General features: G+C 37.1%; 1 protein-coding gene across 1 annotated transcript; it reads left to right on the top strand.

The window, feature by feature from the left end:
- Window positions 1-563: 563 nt before the first annotated feature.
- Window positions 564-19,765, top strand: SLC17A1 (solute carrier family 17 member 1). Its single transcript, XM_063098229.1, has 11 exons — window positions 564-573; window positions 756-928; window positions 7,016-7,249; window positions 7,334-7,421; window positions 7,773-7,859; window positions 12,275-12,393; window positions 12,496-12,657; window positions 13,695-13,827; window positions 13,920-14,067; window positions 16,239-16,329; window positions 19,631-19,765. The coding sequence occupies exons 1-11, from the start codon at window positions 564-566 to the stop codon at window positions 19,763-19,765; spliced, it is 1,380 nt and encodes a 459-aa protein (XP_062954299.1).
- Window positions 19,766-20,099: the final 334 nt, after the last annotated feature.

The raw sequence follows: 20,099 nt of genomic DNA, 5'->3' as shown, positions 1-20,099 counted from the left end.
AGGGGTTCCTTCCTTTTTATTTCTGAGTAATATGAATTGTATTAATACACCACAGTATGTTCATCCTGCCCAAACATTCTGCTATTTTGAATAAAGATGCTATCAATATTTTTGTACAGGTCTTTCTGGAAACATATATTTATATTTCTCTTGGGAAAGTGCCACTCATTGAAAAAGACTTGACTTTCCTCCATTGAATAGCATTAGGATGTTTATTCAAAAATATTTGACCATATATGTGTATTTGTTTCAGGACTCCCTCTTTTCTTTCATTGATGAATTTGTTTGGCTTTACACCTATACTACGCTGATATCTTGATACTACCTCAATAAGTAATTATTTTTTTAATGCAATTTTTCCCTGAAATGTGCACATAAGAGTTTCTCAACCAAAGTATTCTTACAAGTTTGAAGAATGGAGCAGTTTCCTGAGAGATGTCTTTGCTGTTATTGAGAAGACTTACTTCCAAGAGTAACCCAGAGTCCCTTTAAAGTAGACATGAGCAGTACTTGAAAGTACTTGAAACACTGGCTTAATTTTCTGGGACATTCTAGTTGGGATTATGGATTTAGGTAAGTATGGAATTATTACATCAGTCACACATCTTCCTATTGTTTGATGATTTCTCAAGGGCCATTAAGTACAATAAAATTATAAATTAATATCTAAGGCTCCAGATTTCTGAGTGGCACTTTCTAAAGTATGTTGTTACCTAGTTGTGTTAACAATTGAGACTTTCTGTTCTACTTCCCAGTTTCAAGTTTTCCTTCCTTTCGGTTTGGATTGTCTCTCCTCCTGCTCTCCTGTAATGTTGCAGCAAGGGCACTGGCTACATGTCTGAACCTCACGATGGTCTCCATGGTGAACAGCACAGATCCACAGGGTTTGCCCAATAACTCTTCAAAGAAGCTGCTCGATAACATAAAGGTATATTAAAAATATTATCCTCTGTCATAAGTTTAAAATCCTGTCCTAGCTAGTCTGTGTAAGGTTGAATATTACTGATAAAAAAGTTGAAGTCTTGATCTGCCTTGCCAGTAGTGAACTTAAATAAACATGTCCCATGATTAAAGTATGCCTCAATATTCCTGAAGGGCTGGTTGTGTAAATCCTTCTTTGTGGGAAAGAATAAAGCCCAAGAGGTAGGGCATCTTTAGAATCGCGAAGTTTGGACAAGAGAAAAAAAGTGAAAGCATTTTAAACCAGAAGTGGAAGGTGAAGACACATTGTCTTTTTTATTTAAAGTATTTGAAAATGCAGTATATTTAAATGTTTCATTAATTTTATCACTGGAAGGTAATGAGTTATCTGTCATAAGATGTAGATGCTGGGAAAATGGTAACAAAGGTGGGAAATATATTTTCTCGCTATTCTCTTCCTGTGTTCCATTATGAATATACAAGCATATATGAATATATTTTCTTATTTTCTCCCCTTTATATGTTAACAATAACATTCTATATGGAATGTACTGCACCTTGATTTTTTATGTAATCAGTGGAACCAGACTCATATGATACATATGTAAGAATTCCTATACAGGGAATTTAAAATAACTATAATTAATACGTTAAGGGCTCTAGGGAAAAAAGTAGGCAACATGAAAAACAGGGTAGGTAATTTCAGTAGAAAGAAGGAAACTATAAGAAAAAAACAAAGCACTAGAAAGGAAACCATAACAGAAATAAGGAATACTTTTGATGGGCTTATCAGTAGACTCAACACCAGTGACCATAAAAGTAGATCAATAGAAATTTCCCAAACTGAAATGCGAAGAAGAAAACAACAAAACAACAGATCATCTCAGAACTGTGGATGATATCAAAAGATATAACATATATATGACTGGAATACCAGAAAATGAGAATGGGAAGAAGAAATACTTGAAAAAATAACAGCTGAGAACTTTCCAAATTATTGGCAGACACCAAATCACACAACCAAGAAGCTCAGAGAACACCAAACACGATAAATAGCAGAAAGAAAACAATCAATCAGAAAAACCACCTGGACATACCATATTTAAATTGCAGAAAACTATGATAACACATCTTGAATGAAGCCAGAGGAAAAAATATCTTATCTACATAGGAGCAAGGATAAGAATTACAGCAGATTTCTTATCAGAAGTCACGCACACAAGAAGAGAAGAGTGAAATCTTCAATGTGTTGAAAGAAAAAAAAACCGTGCCAACCTAGAATTCATTATCCAATGAAATTATCCTTAAAAGTGAAAAACAATAAAGTCTTCTCTAGGCAAAAAAAAAAAAAAAAAAAAAGGAATTTGCTGCCAACAGGCCTGCAATGCAAGAAATGTTAAGAGATGGTAGATTTTAATCCAACTATATTGATAATCACCTTAAATATGAATGGTCTAACAGATGTGATAAAAAGTAAAGATCCCAAAATATACTATTTATAAGAAATCCTCCTAAAATATAAACACTCAGGTTAAAAGAGATGAAGAAAGATACAAACTATGCAATCATGAAAACACAAGCCAAAAGAAAACTGGGGAAGCTATTTTAATTTCAGACAAAGAAGAATGTATAGCAAGGAAAATCATTATAGGTAAAGAGGGCATTACCTAATGATAAAGGGATCAGTTCTCTAAGACATATAATTCTTAACACATATGTCCCTAAAAACAGAGCAGCAAAATACAGAAGGCGAAAACTGTAAGTACTAAAAGAACGAATAGACAGGTCGGCTTTAGCTCAAGCGGTTACTTCCTCAAGCCAGACTTCAATCTGTCTAAAAGAACGAATAGAGAAATACATACTTGGCAACTGTTTTCTATTTGTTACATCTGTTTTTTGTTTCTTTATTATTATTATTATTCACTTTTTGCCTTCTCTGGGTTCAAACAAGTGCTTTAAGCAATTCAATTTTATCTCCTCTCCTGATATATCCTTTATTCTTTAAAAAGCCCTTATCTTAGTAGTTTCCATAGGGTTTACAATATACATTTTTTAATCATCTAAATCCACCTCCAAGTAACACTATACTGCTTCATGTGTAGTGCAAACACCTTATAACAGAATGTTGCCAGTTCCTCTCTCCCATCTCTTGTGACACTGCTATTGTCCATTTCATTTATCCATACCGTATAAACACCCACTTCATCTTTTAAACAGCTATTTTTTAGATTAATTCAAAAATGAAATAATTTACACTTTTATTTATTCCTTTCTAATGTTCTTCCTTTTTTCTGTAGACCCACATTTCTGAGCTATATAACACTCCTTCTGCCTGAAGAACTTCTTTTAACATTTCTTTTGTGGATCGTGTTTTTGTTGTTGCATTTAAGAAATCTTTGTGTAGCCCAAGGTAGAAAAAAATTTTATGTTTTCTTTTAGAAGTTTTACAAATTTTAGTTTTACATTTAAATCTATGATTCACTTTGATTTAATTTTTGCATATGTTACATTGAAGATCTTTTGTTACATATGAATATACAACTTTTTTAACACAACTTGTTGAGAAGACTTTATTAAATTGCCTTTGAATATTTGCTGAAAAATTAGTAGTTGGAGGGCTAATATGACCTACCTAACTTTAAGATATTATAAAGTTACAGTAATCAAGACAGTGTGAAATTAGTGTAAAGACAGAAAAATAGATCAATGAAATAAGAGAGAGAGACTCATACATATATGAACTATTGTTGTTTCAGGATACACAAAAACAAAATAAAATTGGCCTCCATCAAAATTCAAGACACTGTTGAGAGAATGAAAAGACAGGCCAGGGACAGGGGTATGATGTTTTCAAATCATATGTAATAAAGAACTGCTATTGAAACTCAATAAAAAGGAAACAGGTAACCCAATACAAAAATGGGAAAAAAGATGTGAATATTCACTTCATCAAAGAAGATACACAGATGGCAAATACTCACATTAAAAGATGCCCCACATCATTAGTCATTAGATACTGCACACAAATTCAAATGGCTAAAATTATAAAGATAGGACATATCCAGTGTTGGTGAGAATATGGAGGAACTGGAGCTCTCCTACACTGCTGGTGAGAATGCAAAATTGCACAACCACTTTGGAAAAACACTTTGCCATTTCATCACAATATGCACCTACCATATGATCCAGCTTTTCCACCCACTGCTAGGTACTTACTGAAAAGAAACGAAAGCATATGTTTATACAGAGACTTGTACTTAAATGTTCACAGTAGCTTTATTTCTAACAGGCAAAAACTGGAAATAGCCAAACTGTCCATCAATAGGTGAATGAATGAACAAACTATGGTATATCCATAAAATAGAGTACTTCTTAGCACTAAAAAGGAATCAACTATTGATGCACAAAACAACATGGATAAAACTTAAAATATTTATGCCAAGTAAAATAAGCTAGACAAAAAAAAAAGAGTGCATACTATATGATTCCATTCATATAAAACTTCTAGAAAATGAAAACTAAGTTATAGCAACAGGCAGAAGATGGGGGAGGAGGGGTGGGAGGGAGGAATTACAAAAAGAATAAAAGGAAACTTTTGGAGGTGAAAAGTATGTTCACTATCTTGATTGCGGTGATGGTTTCATGAGTGATACACATTTTAGAAATTTATCAAGTTGTACTGCTTAAACATGCCAAAACTTAAATATACAGTTTGTTAATTATACTTCAGAAATCTGTTAAATCTATTTTATTCAAAGATGTTTTCTTGAATTGTATTCTTAAGTTTTTTTGGTATTCCATTGCTTTGGTTTAAGTATTCAGAACCCCACTTTTAGAGAAATGGCTACTCACAGGGGCAGTCTTTTAGACTTTCGCTATAGCAAAAGAGGAGGGAGCTCCTGAACCACGGAGCTTGGAAGATTTCACCAGCACATTTACGCCGCTCTATGGAACCTCCTGCCACAATTCAGTTTGATGCTGTACAAATTAGAGAAGCAGTTAGAGCCATGGGAAGAACAGCTCAGGGCATTACTCACATGAGTTCAAATACTCAGGGCATTACCTACGTGAGCTCAAAGCAGACATGGCCAGACCACAGGAGACTATGCTCAGGCAGCAGGTGAATGACAAGAGGAAACTGATGGAAAAGGATTATGAGAAAATAACACAGAACATTTTAGAAAAGAAGACAAAGTAACAAGGAGAACAAGGGAGAATAGACATTGCAGAGACACCGGACCACAGGAAGGGACACTGAGCACAGAAAGAAGAGGAAGGAAGATGAGAAAGAGGTGAATGAGGAATATTTTATAATCAGGCTTTTTTTCTGCCATCAAAGCCAAGGAGTATGTATTATTATTCTATTTAAAATTTACCAATCTGATAGTTAGAAATTCTTCCATTACTTTAAAATAAATATTCTCTTACGATTAATAGGATCACACTTTTTTATATTTCTGTGACCTATATTTATTGGTCATTTCAATTTTTTCCTCTCATAAATTATCCATTTTACCTATTGGGGTATTACCTATTTCTTATTTATAAGACCCATACAAATGTATATATTATTTTTTTCCTAAGGCTTATATAGGGTAATTTGTGTATTTACGTGTGAATTATTTTGTTCAATGACAACTACCTAATGCATTGAATAGGGAAATATAAACTGAGGTTTTATCTTTTTGGTGTGGGTAGTTTCCATCTGAACTCAGTGATTTTAATCCAACTATGGTGGGCTCTTTTTCTATACCCTGTTATGGAGAATGGTGGCTTTATGCCATGAGAAAAACAATTCAGCATTTCAAGTGATCTGTTCATACGCACAGGGTGAGTTGAACAAATGCCTGCCGGACCACCTGATATGGGTAAGGGTAAGCACTGATTTCCCTGGTGCTTCCTGTGATTTAAAAATAAAAACCTGGCAGAGCCTTCTGCTTCATCCTCTGGGTACCCCCCGACCCCCACCACACCCCTTCAGTGGAAAAGATCTGGAGCCTCCCTGGCCCCCATACCCCTGGGTATGCCTCACTGTATATTATTCAATATCCTCAGAGTGTCACTCCTACCAGATCTCATGCAAGTCCGTTTCCATCCAAGAGAGACATTACCACCTAGGGGACATAGCTATAGTGTACAGGGACTTGAGAAGGGGAGAAAAAAAAGAGGAATAGAGGGGACAAGATAATAGAGATGAAAGAATAAACACACAGATACCTACCTAGTTCCTTATTCAACCAAAAGAACCACCCTTTATGTTTATTCAGCAAAACCCTTTATTTCTTACTACATTCCTCCTAATTATGCAACTAACAGTGAACGTTTAGAGAATGGGTCTCCAAAGAAGCTTTATCCTGTCCTCACCTGCTACCCTTAAGGTTTCTCGCTGTTTGGTGCATCCAAAACCACATGCAACCCTCTCCCTCACAGTCCCCACAATAAATTCAATCTTCAGAATTTCTTTTGTCCGCTTTAATAATGTAACAACACCATAGCTGGGCCCCTAGCCTAGGAATTGACCAACGAATCTACTCTCAGGAAAAACAGGCCACATCAGAACGAAACAAAAGAAGAGGAATGGCCTTTTTCCTTCACAGTCCCATCCAGTTATTTCCACAGCTCAGAATGAGAACTCTTCATGCTTTGATCTACTGTCTATTGCTGCTTTTCTCTCCGGGAGCAGTGTGTATGTGGAGAAAGGTTGTTTTGTGAATGAGTTTAAATTCATGGAGGTGTTAGAGGAAGAGAAGAGGCAAGAGAAAACTCTCTGTCGCTGTGTGTGCAGTACTCTACAAGAGAGTTTACACGCAGTTCAGCAACGTTCAAGAACGAAGTATTAAATGTCTGTGCTGTGCCAGGTAGGGGGGCAGAGGTGATGCCCTTGGCTATAAGTTGAAGATACAAATGATAAAATGTAAATACATAGAAAATGACATTATGAAAGAATAAAGAAGGTCCTATGACAAAGAATATCAGGAAGAGGGGAGCAAATGTGCATGGGGTGAGCTCGCAGACCTGTTTCCCTGAATCCCTGAATATCACAGTAAATCTGCAATAAGCAGAGTGATTAGATGTGTCTCCCCTTTTCTTTCAGAACCCTGTGTATAACTGGAGCCCTGATATCCAGGGGATCATCTTAAGTTCCGGCTTCTTTGGTATGATCTTCATCCAAATTCCTGCTGGATACTTATCTGGAATATTCTCTGTAAAGAAAATGGTTGGCTCTGCATTATTCTTCTGCTCTCTGTTCAGCATGTTGACCCCACTAGCAGCTGGACTTGGAGACACTTCAGTTATCGTGTGTCGAGCAGCCTATGGAGTAGCCCAGGTATTAAGATACTGCAAAAGCTGAACAGGGTTTCAATTCATAGCAAGTATCAGAGATCTAGTGACCTAATCTTTCTCATTTCAGGGGATAGCAGGAACAGCCCAGCATGAAATATGGGTCAAATGGGCTCCTCCCTTGGAACGAGGCCAGCTTACTTCTATGAGTCAATCAGGTAAGGTCTCAGGGCCCAGAGTGGTTGAATCCCATTTTTATCTCATTGTATCATGTTCTTCCTTAGAGCTATAAGAAACATCTGTGCTTGAACTTTCAAGGGCTTTGGAAATTGTCTATTCCAGCATTCTTGCTTTAAAGCTGAAAAAATTGTCTAGAACAGAGAAGAGGCATCATCCTATATAGCAGAAAGAGGGGGAAAAAAGAAAAGCAAATATTTTATTCTTTTTTTCTAATTAGTGTTATGCTATATCAATTTATAGTAAATTGTTCATTACTACAGTGAAGCTACATTCTCTCTACTTTCAGATGCCTGCATTCATTAGGGGTGTTCTTTGTGCCTTTTGATTAGGGTCTCTGCTGGGATCTTTCATTGTCCTGCTTGTGACTGGATTAATCTGTGAATCTCTGGGCTGGCCCATGGTTTTCTATATTTTTGGTGAGTCTCTTTCTATAAAAACCCAGTTATTATTCAGAATTTAAAAAGAGAAAATTAAAAATAAAAATGTAATATAAGATAATAATTTATATGATGTTAGTATTATTGAACTCTACTGAAGGAGAGAGAGAAGTCAACATTCATTAAATTCTTATTACAAAGAAGGCATCATGCTCAGAACTATGCATGTGTTTTTGTACATAACTTTTACAATTCTGTAATGTACGTGCTATATATCCACACACCATATATGAAACTCTTGAGGAAAGAGATGATCAGAATAGACAACTCTTTATATTTCAGAAAGATAATATTATGAGTATGCTGTTTATTCCTAACACTCCAAGCATGATCTGGAGCACCACCCCATAATCAAACATATTAATTTCTGCAGTAAAAAATGAAATTCACACAAATTGGAATACATTAAAAACACACACACACACACACACACACACACACAAAGAATTGAGGTTGTCAAATAACTTATAAAATCACTCTTGGCTTTCAGATCTTGGTTTCAGATTTGTAGATGAGGGATCATGGATGAGGGCTGTTTTGCCCATTTGACAAGTGAGGGGATTTATAGAAACTTAGGTAACTTGCCCAAAGTCATGCTTAAGGTAAATTCAGAAGGACTTATCCACAAAATGATTACTTAAAAAGGTAGGTGTAAAATGTGGCATAATCACAAGGATAGTGCAGTCACCTGGGGCCATTCCCAGGCTCAAAGGTGGCAAGTAGGAGAGAGTCCTGAAGAGCAGGCTGTCTTGAGAGGACCCATGATTTTTCATAAAAGGGCCTACAGACTGAGGCAGTACTAAGAAGGATAACTAGGGTTTGAAGAGACACCCTAATCTCAATTGATTCCCTCCCTCTCGTCTCTGCCCAGGCTTTCTGTTGGCCAAATCCAACTAGAAAGGGGAGAAAATGGGGGCCTTCTGATGTTCATTCAGGTCAGCACCTGTGGCACAGCAGGGTGGACAAGGGTGTAGAGTGGATTTGGAGGGACACCCAGAAGACATCCAATAACACAGTGAGCAGGTAGCAGAGACATAATGTGAAAATGCCTTCCACCCGCAAAATTCAATTGCTGTTAATCACCATGTTAGTTATCAGTAGTAAGTAATGGTCGGTGAGTGACGGGACACACACCCTGTATCAGGAAGGCGTTAAAAAGAACTGAGACTGTCTAGCCCAGACAGGGGAAAAAAACCTTGCAAGCATGCCTTTTGGACTGCCATATAAGAGAAATGCAGACCTGTTCTGCATTACAAAATTAAATCAAGTATGCAGAAATTGCAGGAAGGTGAGGTTTTATCTACAAATTAGGAAAACTTTTCAATAATTAATGCTGCCCAACACTGCTGATCAAAGGATAGATGACCTCCTACATCACGTATAGCAACATATGCCACTTGCAGTTATCATGGGTGACTCTATGAAATTCAAAGGAAGGGACTACACATTATACTGTGACCACAGCTCTACTGTGAAGTGCCTCATATGCATTTAAATGGCTTAGATCTCAGTGATTTAGGGATTTAGGTATCTGTCCCCACACTCTTTTTCTGTGAGTCACATGATACCCACAGATATCAAGTGACCTGCCTAAGTTAGTGGCAGAGGCAAAACGAAAATCAAGATTCTGTTTAAATTTCATTTGCATGTTCTTCCCAATGAAGTTAAACAAATATAATAGATACTCTTTTAAAGAACAAGACAATGTCCGTCTTTAAACAGCTAATAATTGCAGGAAAAAATGACCAGATAGAGCAGATTGGGTCACACAGCCACACTTAAAATGGCCTGGCAGACCTGCTATGTTTATCTCCCAAAGACTATTGCAGATTTCTCAACTCTCCTCATATCTCTAAAATGGTTCTCTTTCTCCCATCTTCTGTCTCAAGTAACTTCCCTTTGACAGTTGAAATTATTACACAATCTGTTGTCTATACCCACTGCCCGCATTTCCTAGCCTCTCACTCTCTCTTCACCTCACATCTGTCTAGTGTTTGATCCACTGTATCATAGACACAGTCCTCACCAAGATCACCTGTGTCTTCCATCAGAGCTGCCCTGAGGCCCAGAGAAGACCTTGCCCTGGACTCCACTCTATAGAGAGCCCATTCTGGCCTCTCTGCAGCGAGGGGCAGGGAGTCTGTGGCGACAAGATATTAGGCTCATTAGAGCCCATGACCCTCCTTCTAGGAAGCATGTTTGGAATGCTGTGCTCAAATAGAACCAAGCTTTTTCAGACTTAGCAGGACTTTTCCCAATAACCATTGAACTGTAGACTGACCAAGGGGGCTGGTGGGACTACTTGCAGAAGGCAAGGGTTTCTACACATATCCAATCAAAACTCCTGGTAATGAGCCACCACAGGAAGTGCCCCAGGCTCTCCCAAGCCAGAGCAGTGGGGGGCTGAGGGCCTTAGCCATGTCCCCCTGACACTCACAGCCAGCCCAGCAATGACCACCGATCCACCACAGGAAGTGCCCTGGGCTCCTGAGCTGGGGTGGTGGAGGGCGGGAGCAGGGCTTCAGCCATGCCCCTCTGACATCTGCACCCAGCTCAGCAATGACTGGGCCACCACTGCAAGCCCCCTGGTCTCCCATGCAGGAATGAGGGGGGTGCCACAGGCCTCAACTCCGCTCCTCCTTCTTCTTCCTTTTCCCACCCTATTTCCTTCCCTCTTCCCCTCCCCCTCCCCCCAGCTGCTCCACAACATCATAGAATGTAACAGAAAAATAATATTAATAAATAAATAAACTTAAAAATAAAAATAAAAACAAAAAACCCAAACATTCTCTTTGTTTTTGACTACTTGATTAAAAACAAACAAACAAACAAAAAACAAAACTCCTGGTGGTGTAGGAACAGATCTGGGTAGCAACAGAAGTGGCCAGGGATTTGTGGCCAGTGGAATCTAAGAATTCTAAATTTAAATCTTACACTTCAGGTCATTTTTTTCCTCTGGCTTCCTTAAAAATATTGTCTTTGATTTTCTGTGGTTGATTATGGTATCCCTGGGTGTAAACTTTTTGATATTTATCTCTCTTGGTGTTCTCTGAGCTTCCTGTATCTGTGGTTTGAGGTCTATCATTCATTTTAAGAAATTTGCAGTAATTATTGTTTCAAATATTTCTTCTGTTTCTTTCTTTCCTCTCCAAGTATTTCCATTAAATCTGTGTTACACCTTTTGTAATTGTCTTACAGTTCTTGTATATTCAGTTCTGTCTTTTCATTCTTTTCCATCTTTGTAGTTCAGTTTTGAAAATTTCTATTGACATTTCTTCAAGTTCACTGACTCCTACTTGTTTGTGTCCAGTTTATCGATGAGTCCATGAATGACATTCTTTATTTCTGCTATAGTGTTTTTGATTTTCAGCATTTCCTTCTGATTCTTTATTAAAATTTCTAGGCCATTCCTTCTCAGTGCCCTACCTGCATTGAACTCCATCCTTCTGGCCATTCCTTCTCAGTCTCTTTTGCTGACTTATCCCCTTCTACTTTCTATTAACTCTTATCTTTCTTCAAAGATCTGCCCCAGCTTCCTCCTCTAGGGCTATATTCTCTCTCTAGATAATATAATTCACACTTGAGGGTCAATTACCACTAACTAACTATGTGTCTCTGGGCAAGTAATTTGATCTTTTTGAGTCTCAGTTTTCTCATTGTGAAAAAGAGATAATAATAGCATCATATGAATTTTTTTAGGGTTGAATAAAGTAATTTCTTTCTCATCCACTAGAAATTCAACTCCACGAAGACGGATTTTTGTCTGTTTTATTCAGTGCTGTATTCCCAGTACCTAGAATAGCACATGGCACAAAATTTAAACAATATTTAATCAATATTTGTCAAGCGAACAAATGCATTTCTGGAAGACTGGCTGGTGCACACTACATACTCTCTGTCCTACCAGTGATTGCCCATGACCAGGTTATTTAGTATAAAAAAACTCCAAAACAATAAACAATTTGGCAAACCCTTATAGGACGTAGATAATCCCTAAAACCTGGGCTGTATTTCAGGAACATGGTTGAGACCGAACTCTAAAAAACAGGTGATTGTCAAGTCCTCTGTGGGCACAGCTGTGCCATACTCTCATGGTGGAACACATTAGGAATCTGAAGAGATAAGGCCCTGAGGGCAGGAAGGCTCAGCTGTTTTGAGTGAAGGGATGCAGAAGCTAGGAGATCAGGAGAGGTCAGAGGGCTGACCAATATTTCCGTAAAATTTGTTCTGTGGGGAGAGGCAGCAGGACCATCAAAAATGTGAGCCTTGTTGCAAAGTTTCAAAAAAGAAAGAGGAGAGTCCAGTTCTCAGACTGATACATTAAAAAATGCCAATTTGGGAGAGACCCACCATGGACAGAAACTTCCAATTCTAACCTGTCCTACTTTTGATAGGTGCTTGTGGCTGTGCTCTGTGTCTTCTCTGGTTCGTTCTGTTTTATGATGACCCTAAGGACCACCCATGTATAAGCATCAGCGAGAAGGAATACATCACGTCCTCCCTCGCTCAGCAGGTAGAACACGCTGCTCTGCATTGGCATCTCCCAGATTCTGCTCCAGAGAAAACATGTTCCGGCTTGTCCTGATGTACTATTGTTTAATGAATTCCTTTCCAGGTCAGCTCAAGTAGACAATACCTGCCCATCAAGGCTATGCTTAAATCTCTTCCAGTCTGGGCTATTATCCTTGGTGGTTTTGCTTATTTCTGTACGAATAGCCTCTTACTTTTATACACCCCAATGTTTATCAACTCCGTGCTTCATGTTACTATAACAAAGGTAAGTATACTATTTGCTCCCCTTTTAACTTTATGAAGGACACTGTGCTCATTTTTCTGTCTCTAATGATTCCTAGTCTCAGCTCTTGCCTGCCACCAACACTGTTTAGCTTGTGCTCTTTACCTGGGGACTCCCTGTTTCTGATATTTATTATGCACATTGCCCAGAACAAAATGTGTTGGTACAGACACAGTGCCTGGCACTCCCACAACAACATGCATACACCCGTAGATTCTCTACGTCCCATTCATTGCCTTTGTGTATTACTTAAGTCTCGACACCACCATTCCCTATAGGAACTAGATTCCTTCCCTGAAAGTCACTTGGGTGGATCCTGCCACCCTGCCCAGCTCTTACCAATCTTCTTTCCTGGATAAGGCACTGAGACCTGAGCTATGAACCCATGATTCAGGTCTTGCTTTGAAAGGAAGCTTATCACCCCCATCACTTATCTAACTTGGAGAATCATGGATGCTTGGAACCTCCTGTTGAGTGATGCCATAACAACCAGACAAGACTTCTTTAGAAATAGAGTCTGGGCTTGCCACTCTGGGGCATTCTGTAATGACCTTCCAGTAATCCAGCCTTGGGGTCAGATATATGAGCTCATATAAGCTCTCTCTGACTCAATTTTATCTTCTATGAAACTATGGAGTTGATGCAAGAATTAACAGTGGCTTGTCCACAGGAAACATCAAATGCATGTTTGCAATTGCTGTCATTATCATCACTGTCATTTTCTCCAGAGCTGGCATTTCCCATTCCCAGCATTATCTCTCTATTATCCAGTGCTTTCAGGTCCCATGATACCAAAAGTAGAAAACCAGACAGATTGTGACACATATTACTGACTTCAAAACTATTTTTCTCTTTCTTTTGGGCAGTGTGGCCCCAGCAATAATTCTGGTGCTGCATGTTGATGGCTTCTTGTATGAAAGTACACATTCCACATACTGAATTTCAGTGTAGGGATAACACTATGTAGCAATACTGTTTTTCCCATCATACTCACTCTCAGAATAACGTTTTCTCCTTAGAATGGGCTGCTGTCTGGTCTCCCCCATTTGTTTGCCTGGATCTGTAGTATCCTATCAGGTCAGATGACAGACTTCTTCCTGACCAGGAATATTCTCAGACTAATTACCATCAGGAAACTTTTCACCACACTAGGTAAGAAACAACCAGAACATTCAAGCACTTGGGGGATACTTCACCCCCATCTTCAGGATGCACCTGACCATGTTGTCTGAACCCTTCCCCAGGACTTCTTCTTCCTGCAATTTTCAGTTTGTGCATAGTTTACCTGAGTTTCAGCTTCTACAGCACTGTCATTTTCCTGATACTTGCTAATGCAACAGTCAGCTTTGCTTTGTGTGGAGTACTTATAAATGCCTTGGATATTGCTCCCAGGTAGGGTTTATTTATTTATTTATATGCATTTATTTTTAACTAACAAATAAAAATTATATATATTTATTTCATACAACGTGATGTTTTGAAATATGGATACATTATGAAATGGCTAAATGTAGCTAATTAACATAGGCATTACCTCACATACTTATCAATTCATGTGATGAGAATATTTAAAATCTACTCTCTCAACAGTTTTCAAGAATACAATACACTGTTATTACCTATACCCTGTTGTACAATAGACCTCTTGAACTCATTCCTCCCCTTCTCAGCCTCTAGTAACCACAGTTCTACTCTCTAGTTCTATAAGCTCACCTTTTTTTTTTCTTAGCTCAGACATATAAGTGAGAACATGTGGTATTGATCTTCTTGTATCCCCTATGAAATTTTGTATCCTTTGACCATTGTCTCTCTAAACCCCACCCCACCAGCCCTGGTAACCACCATTCTGCTCTCACTTCTATGAGTTCAAATTTTTAGATTCCATGTGTAAGTGAGATCACGTGGTATTTGTCCTTTTGTGCCTGGCTTATTTGGCTTACAGAATGTCTTCCAGGTTCATCTATGTTGTTGCAAATGACAGAATTTCCTTCTTTTTTAAGCCTGAATAGTATTCTCTTGTGTATGTATACCACATTTTTCTTTATCCAGTCATCCATTGATGGACACTTAGGTTGATTCCATATCTTGGCTACTATGAGTAATGCTGCAATGAACATGGGACTGCAGATATCTCTTCAACATACTGATTTCATTTCCTTTGGATATATATCTAGTAGTGGCATTGCTGGATCATATAGTAGTTCTATTTTTAATTTTTTGAGAAAACTCCATACTGTTTTCCATAATGGCTGTACTAACTTACATTCCCACCAACAGAGAGCAAGGGCTCCCTTTTCTCTGCATCTTCACCAACAGTTACTTATCTTGTTGATAATAACCACTCTAACAGGTGTGAGGTGATACCTCATTGTGGTTTTAACTTAAATTTCTCTGATGAATAGTGGTATTGAACATGTTTTTATATACCTGTTGGCCATTTGTATGTCTTCTTTTGAGAAATGCCTTTTTGGGTCCTTTTCCCATTTTTTTTATTGACACTTACTGGTTGTACATACTTATGGGGTACAGAGTTACATTTCAATACATGAATACAATGTGTGATGATCCAATTAGGTTAGTTAGCATATTCATTCTCACAAAAATTTATCATTTCTTTGTGATGAGAGCATTTGAGCTTTTCTGTTCTAGCCATTTGAGAACATAAAATGAATTATTGTTAATTAGAGATGCCTAGCACTACTATAGTCCACTAGAATTTATTATTCCTGTCTAGCTGTGATTTTGTATTCCTTAACCAACCTCTCTTTATCCCTCTCCCATTCCCCTTCTCAGTCTCTATTAACCACAGTTCTACTCTCTACTTCTATAAACTCAACTTTTTTTTTTTTTTTTAGCTCCCACCTATGAGAGAGAACACGTGGTATTTATCTTCTTGTGCCTAACTTATTTCACTTAACATAATGTCTTCCAGGCTCATCCATGTTTCTGTAAATGACAGGATTTCATTCTTTATCTTTGCCCATTTTCAACTGGGTTATTTGTTTTCTTGCTGTTGAGTTGTTTGAGTTCCTTAGATTTTAGGGGTATTAGCCCCTTATGGAGTGTATGGCTTGCAAATATTTTTCCCCCGTCTGTAAGTTGTCTCTTCACTCTATTGATTGGCCGATCATAGCTGCTTGTAAACTAGGCTTCTGGTTTCCTTGCAGTCAGTGGCTCTTGGACTGTGGGACTAGACCAGGTGGATAGAGAGCCCTTCAGTTTTTTATTAACCCCAAAGCAGTTCCCATTACCAACACACATCACCCTCTGAATTTCTCAACTGTATTTGTAAGTTTCCTAACTCTGCTGGGTTCACTTGTAAATAGGGTCCCATTTTCTTAAATTCATTGAAGCTAATGCCACCCTTTCTAATTCTATGGTGCAACTAGAAAGTTGCTTGTATTTACATACTTTGTCTGACATTTTAATGAAATTTGAGAAGTAGGAATGGTTAATTCACAAAATCAGCAGTTATCTCTCTTAAACTTCATTTGATTAGGTTGGCTTATCCTGCAACATTTGTACTACTTTCCATCTGTGTTCAATCATTCTTTTTTATATAGATATTATGGATTTCTCAGAGGAATTACATGTTTTTTTGGAATGATAGGAGGACTAATTTCTTCCATTCTTACTGGATGGATCCTTAGTCAGGTAAGGAACATGAAGACATGGGTAGTTATTTTTCTAGTAGTAACTGTACAGAGAAAGAAGGTAATACGTATACAAACCAATTGCAGAGGAAATGCCAGCAGGAGGTAAATTATGAGTTTTTGTATCATATGAAAATAAACTTGGTCAAATAAGGCATTCCTCCAAGTCTACAGATAATACATCTTCTTTCTCATTATACATCAATTAGTTGTACTGGAAACTCTTTAGTCATTGGTCATTGAAATGGAAGTGGACTTTTATGATTTTTAGTAGTGAATGTGTGGCTTAATCAAAATAAGTATTTGACTGTGTGAGGGATAATATAAGTAACCAGACACAGTTTTGTCAGAAAGGAACAAAAAATCAAGAGTAAACAGAGTAAAAAATGACCAAAAGAACCACATCTATAAAGGTAGTCTTTGTGCACCATGGCAAAATTTCCCACAGACAGGAGCCCTCTACCATCATGCTGTACATACTTAATGGTGTTAGAAAGGCAGAAAACATCACTAGAGCCATGGAAGCTCCCTGATTAGAGAAGTGGTCTCTCTAGAAAGGGGGAACTCCAGGAGACTGGGATTTGTCTTTTCTCCCGAGCATGGAGCCTGCAACAGCCTGTTCTTACTTTGAGCTGACTCAGAGCTGTGCTGAGCTGACTTCTGAAAGTTGTTAGCTGAGCTGTCTTTGCTACTTTCCAAAAGGTGGGAGGAAATATAGCTCCAGAACTGTACAAAGCTGTCTCTACCCTGTAAGGAAACTTGTCTGCCTCTGCCTCAGCTTCAAAGGGAGAGAAAAACTGAATACTCTTCTGAGCATTAGAAATAATAAACCAGTTTTCACAAGGGTCTGAGGACCAAATTCAAAGCCTATTTGTTCCAAATGCCACAAGCCAAGAATTGAATTTAAAGTAAGTCCATAGATGTCTAGGAGAGGCAAATGTGAGGGTACTACAAGTGGTTCATGGAAGATTCATATTATCTCTTAATTCTATTTTCCACAAACTTTTTGAAGTACCCTTGTAAAGTTTTTCTGGAGAAACACATCCTGAACTTATGCTCCAGAATTTCTTCAAGCATAAAACTTCGGTGAATATGATTTCACGATAAAAGTTCACAAAAGACTTGAAGAGATAAGATGTTATGTTATAAGAGACTTGAAGATAAAAGTTAGAAGAAATCTAAAAAACAAAACAAAACATGGAGTCAGACCCTCAGAGATATTGTAAATTTATGCATAAATCTAAAGAATTGAAAGAGGGGATTGAAAATATAAATAAGAAACATGAGATTTGATTGTGTTAAAGTTAAGAACTTCTGTTCCTTAAAAGATACCATTAATAGAATACATAGTCATCAAGCTTGAAAAGATATTTGTAACACATATAACTAGCCTTGGGCTTTTACTCAAAAACATATAGCTATGACAAATCAATAAGAGATTAAAAACAATAGGAAAAAAATGTAAATAGGCACTTTACGTGGTGAAATACAAATAGCTAATAAATATAGTAAAAGAAAAAATTTAAATCACAACTTGCTCACAGTATACACCTACTAGATTGGTCGTCTATAATACTAAGAGTTAGTAGTGAGGTGATGTGAAGAGAAACTAATTTAATGGCAGAAGTGTAAATTAGTACAACCACTTCAGAGAATTTAGGTATGACCTAGTAAAGCTTAAGACATGCATTATTTATGACTCAGTAATTCCACTCCAAGATAAAAGAATGCATATACACTGAGAAACATATACAATAATGTTCATTGCATGGGGTTGCTAGATTTAGCAAAAAATAAAAAGGTGCAGAACACCCAGTTAAATTTGAATTTCAGGTAAACAATAATTTCTTAGTTTATGTGTAGGATTTTGCTTCATTACCAAAATGCATGGGACACACTTATACTAAAAACATTCATTGTTTATCTGAAATTGAAATTTAACCCAGCATCCTGCTTTTCTATCAACCCTCTCATAGCAGCATCATCCAAAAAAAATCCCATTCAGATAACATTCAAGAGTTCTCAACAACAACACAGGATGCAAGAAAACAATGACATAAGAAAAATATTTTCAAGGACACAAGGCCACACAATGTCTTACACTTTAGGGGAGAATAAACAATTAGAGAAGTTAAAAAACAAAAACAAAAACAAACCAGGAGATGCAACCAGAAAATAAGAGTGGAAAATAAGAATATCAATTATTTTGATTATATTTTTGTTGTCTTAAACAAAAGCAAGGACAAAAGAAAAGAAAAGAAAAAAAGAATATCCATAATAACCAATAATGAAAAAATAAAAAGTTTTTAAGAAATGCCAAAATAGGAATTGTTTGTTTGCATGGGGATTAAGATGATCATGCAGGAGAGGACCAAAAGGAAATGCAAGCCTGTCCAATATTAGGCCTATTATGAGAAAGATTAATATTGATAAGGTTTATAAATCCATCTGTCTAAGTATGCAGTTCAATATGTATCTACTATAAATAGAAAGACATATCTATCTATGTATTTAAAAATCTCTTATTGCTACATCTTTTGATTTATCCATCAAGACAGCTATATCAACTTAAGTATAGATCTGAAGAAACATTAAAAGAGCAATGTGGATAACTTTTAAACCAGTAGATGAAAACTCAATCTCTCCAAAGTGAATCCAAAAACTAAAAAACAAACATAGAGCATTGCAATGAAAATATAAAAGAATGTGAGAATAATAAAGCTTAAAAAAATAATCATTACAGTACATGGAAATAGGTTAAATTTGTCAATTAAAATACAGAAACACACTTTCTCTCTCTACCTGTCCATCTGTCTATATATGCTTATATAATACGACAATATTTTGGCTACATAAGATAATTTGAAAAGATGCAGAAAATTTGAAAAGATAGATCAGAATAGAAAAAGAAGATACATCAATTAATTATGGACTACAAGAAACTGGTGTATTAAACTTAATATGTGATTAAAATAGAATTTTAGATAACATATATACAGAAGAGAGATAAAAGTGATTATTTCTGTAGAGTGAAATGACTTTTCTTTTTGGCTATTTATGAGTGTGTTTTTCCATGTTTGTTAAGTGACCTGCATTGAGTGTATATTATTTTTAATATTATTATATTTTACTTTACTTTGTTTTTTAAATAATTTATTTTTTAATTGAAATGTATTGATTGTACGCGTTTATGGGGTACAGAATTATATCTCAATACATGTACACAATGTGTTATATTTTAAATGTTACAAAACAAAAACAAGACCAATAACTTTCATTTACTTTGCATTTTAATCCCTCAGGATCCAGAATCTTCCTGGTTTAAAGTCTTCTTCATGTTGGCAGCCATTAATGTGATAAGCTTAATTTTCTACCTTGTATTTGCTAAAGCAGAAATTCAGGATTGGGCTGAAGAAAGACAAGACACACGCCTCTGAAGGTGAGAAGTGATCAGATTAGGGACAGTTTTTGAAACTGGGGAGAGAGAGGAGTTGAGGGTGATCCTTGAGATGGGGAAAAATAGAGGGTGCAGGTTTAGGGGCAAAAAGGAGCCCATGTTAAGTCTGAAACTTTTAGACATCCTGATGGGAATGGCATGCAGCCCCGAAGATGTTCTGCTGTGGAATTCTCACTAGAAGTCAGGGCTGCAGATATAAATTTGGGAGGCTGAGTCTCCCTCACATGAAAATGTGAGGTCAAGAAGGAGAAGTTTTTAAGGGAGACTTGAAGGGGCTTTCAGTGAAGTAAGAAAAATAGAAAACAGTTGTGGTG

The sequence above is a fragment of the Cynocephalus volans genome, chromosome 5, assembly GCF_027409185.1.
Source record: "Cynocephalus volans isolate mCynVol1 chromosome 5, mCynVol1.pri, whole genome shotgun sequence".
Classification (NCBI taxonomy): domain Eukaryota; kingdom Metazoa; phylum Chordata; class Mammalia; order Dermoptera; family Cynocephalidae; genus Cynocephalus; species Cynocephalus volans.
This window is presented reverse-complemented; position numbering and strand designations above follow the sequence as displayed.

What these genes read in the sequence shown, in the direction of transcription:
- SLC17A1 (XM_063098229.1), top strand. An exon ending in CATGGTTTTCTATATTTTTG is followed by an intron (nt 7,860 to 12,274) that starts GTGAGTCTCTTT and finishes TACTTTTGATAG; the next exon opens with GTGCTTGTGGCTGTGCTCTG. An exon ending in GAAACTTTTCACCACACTAG is followed by an intron (nt 13,828 to 13,919) that starts GTAAGAAACAAC and finishes ACCCTTCCCCAG; the next exon opens with GACTTCTTCTTCCTGCAATT.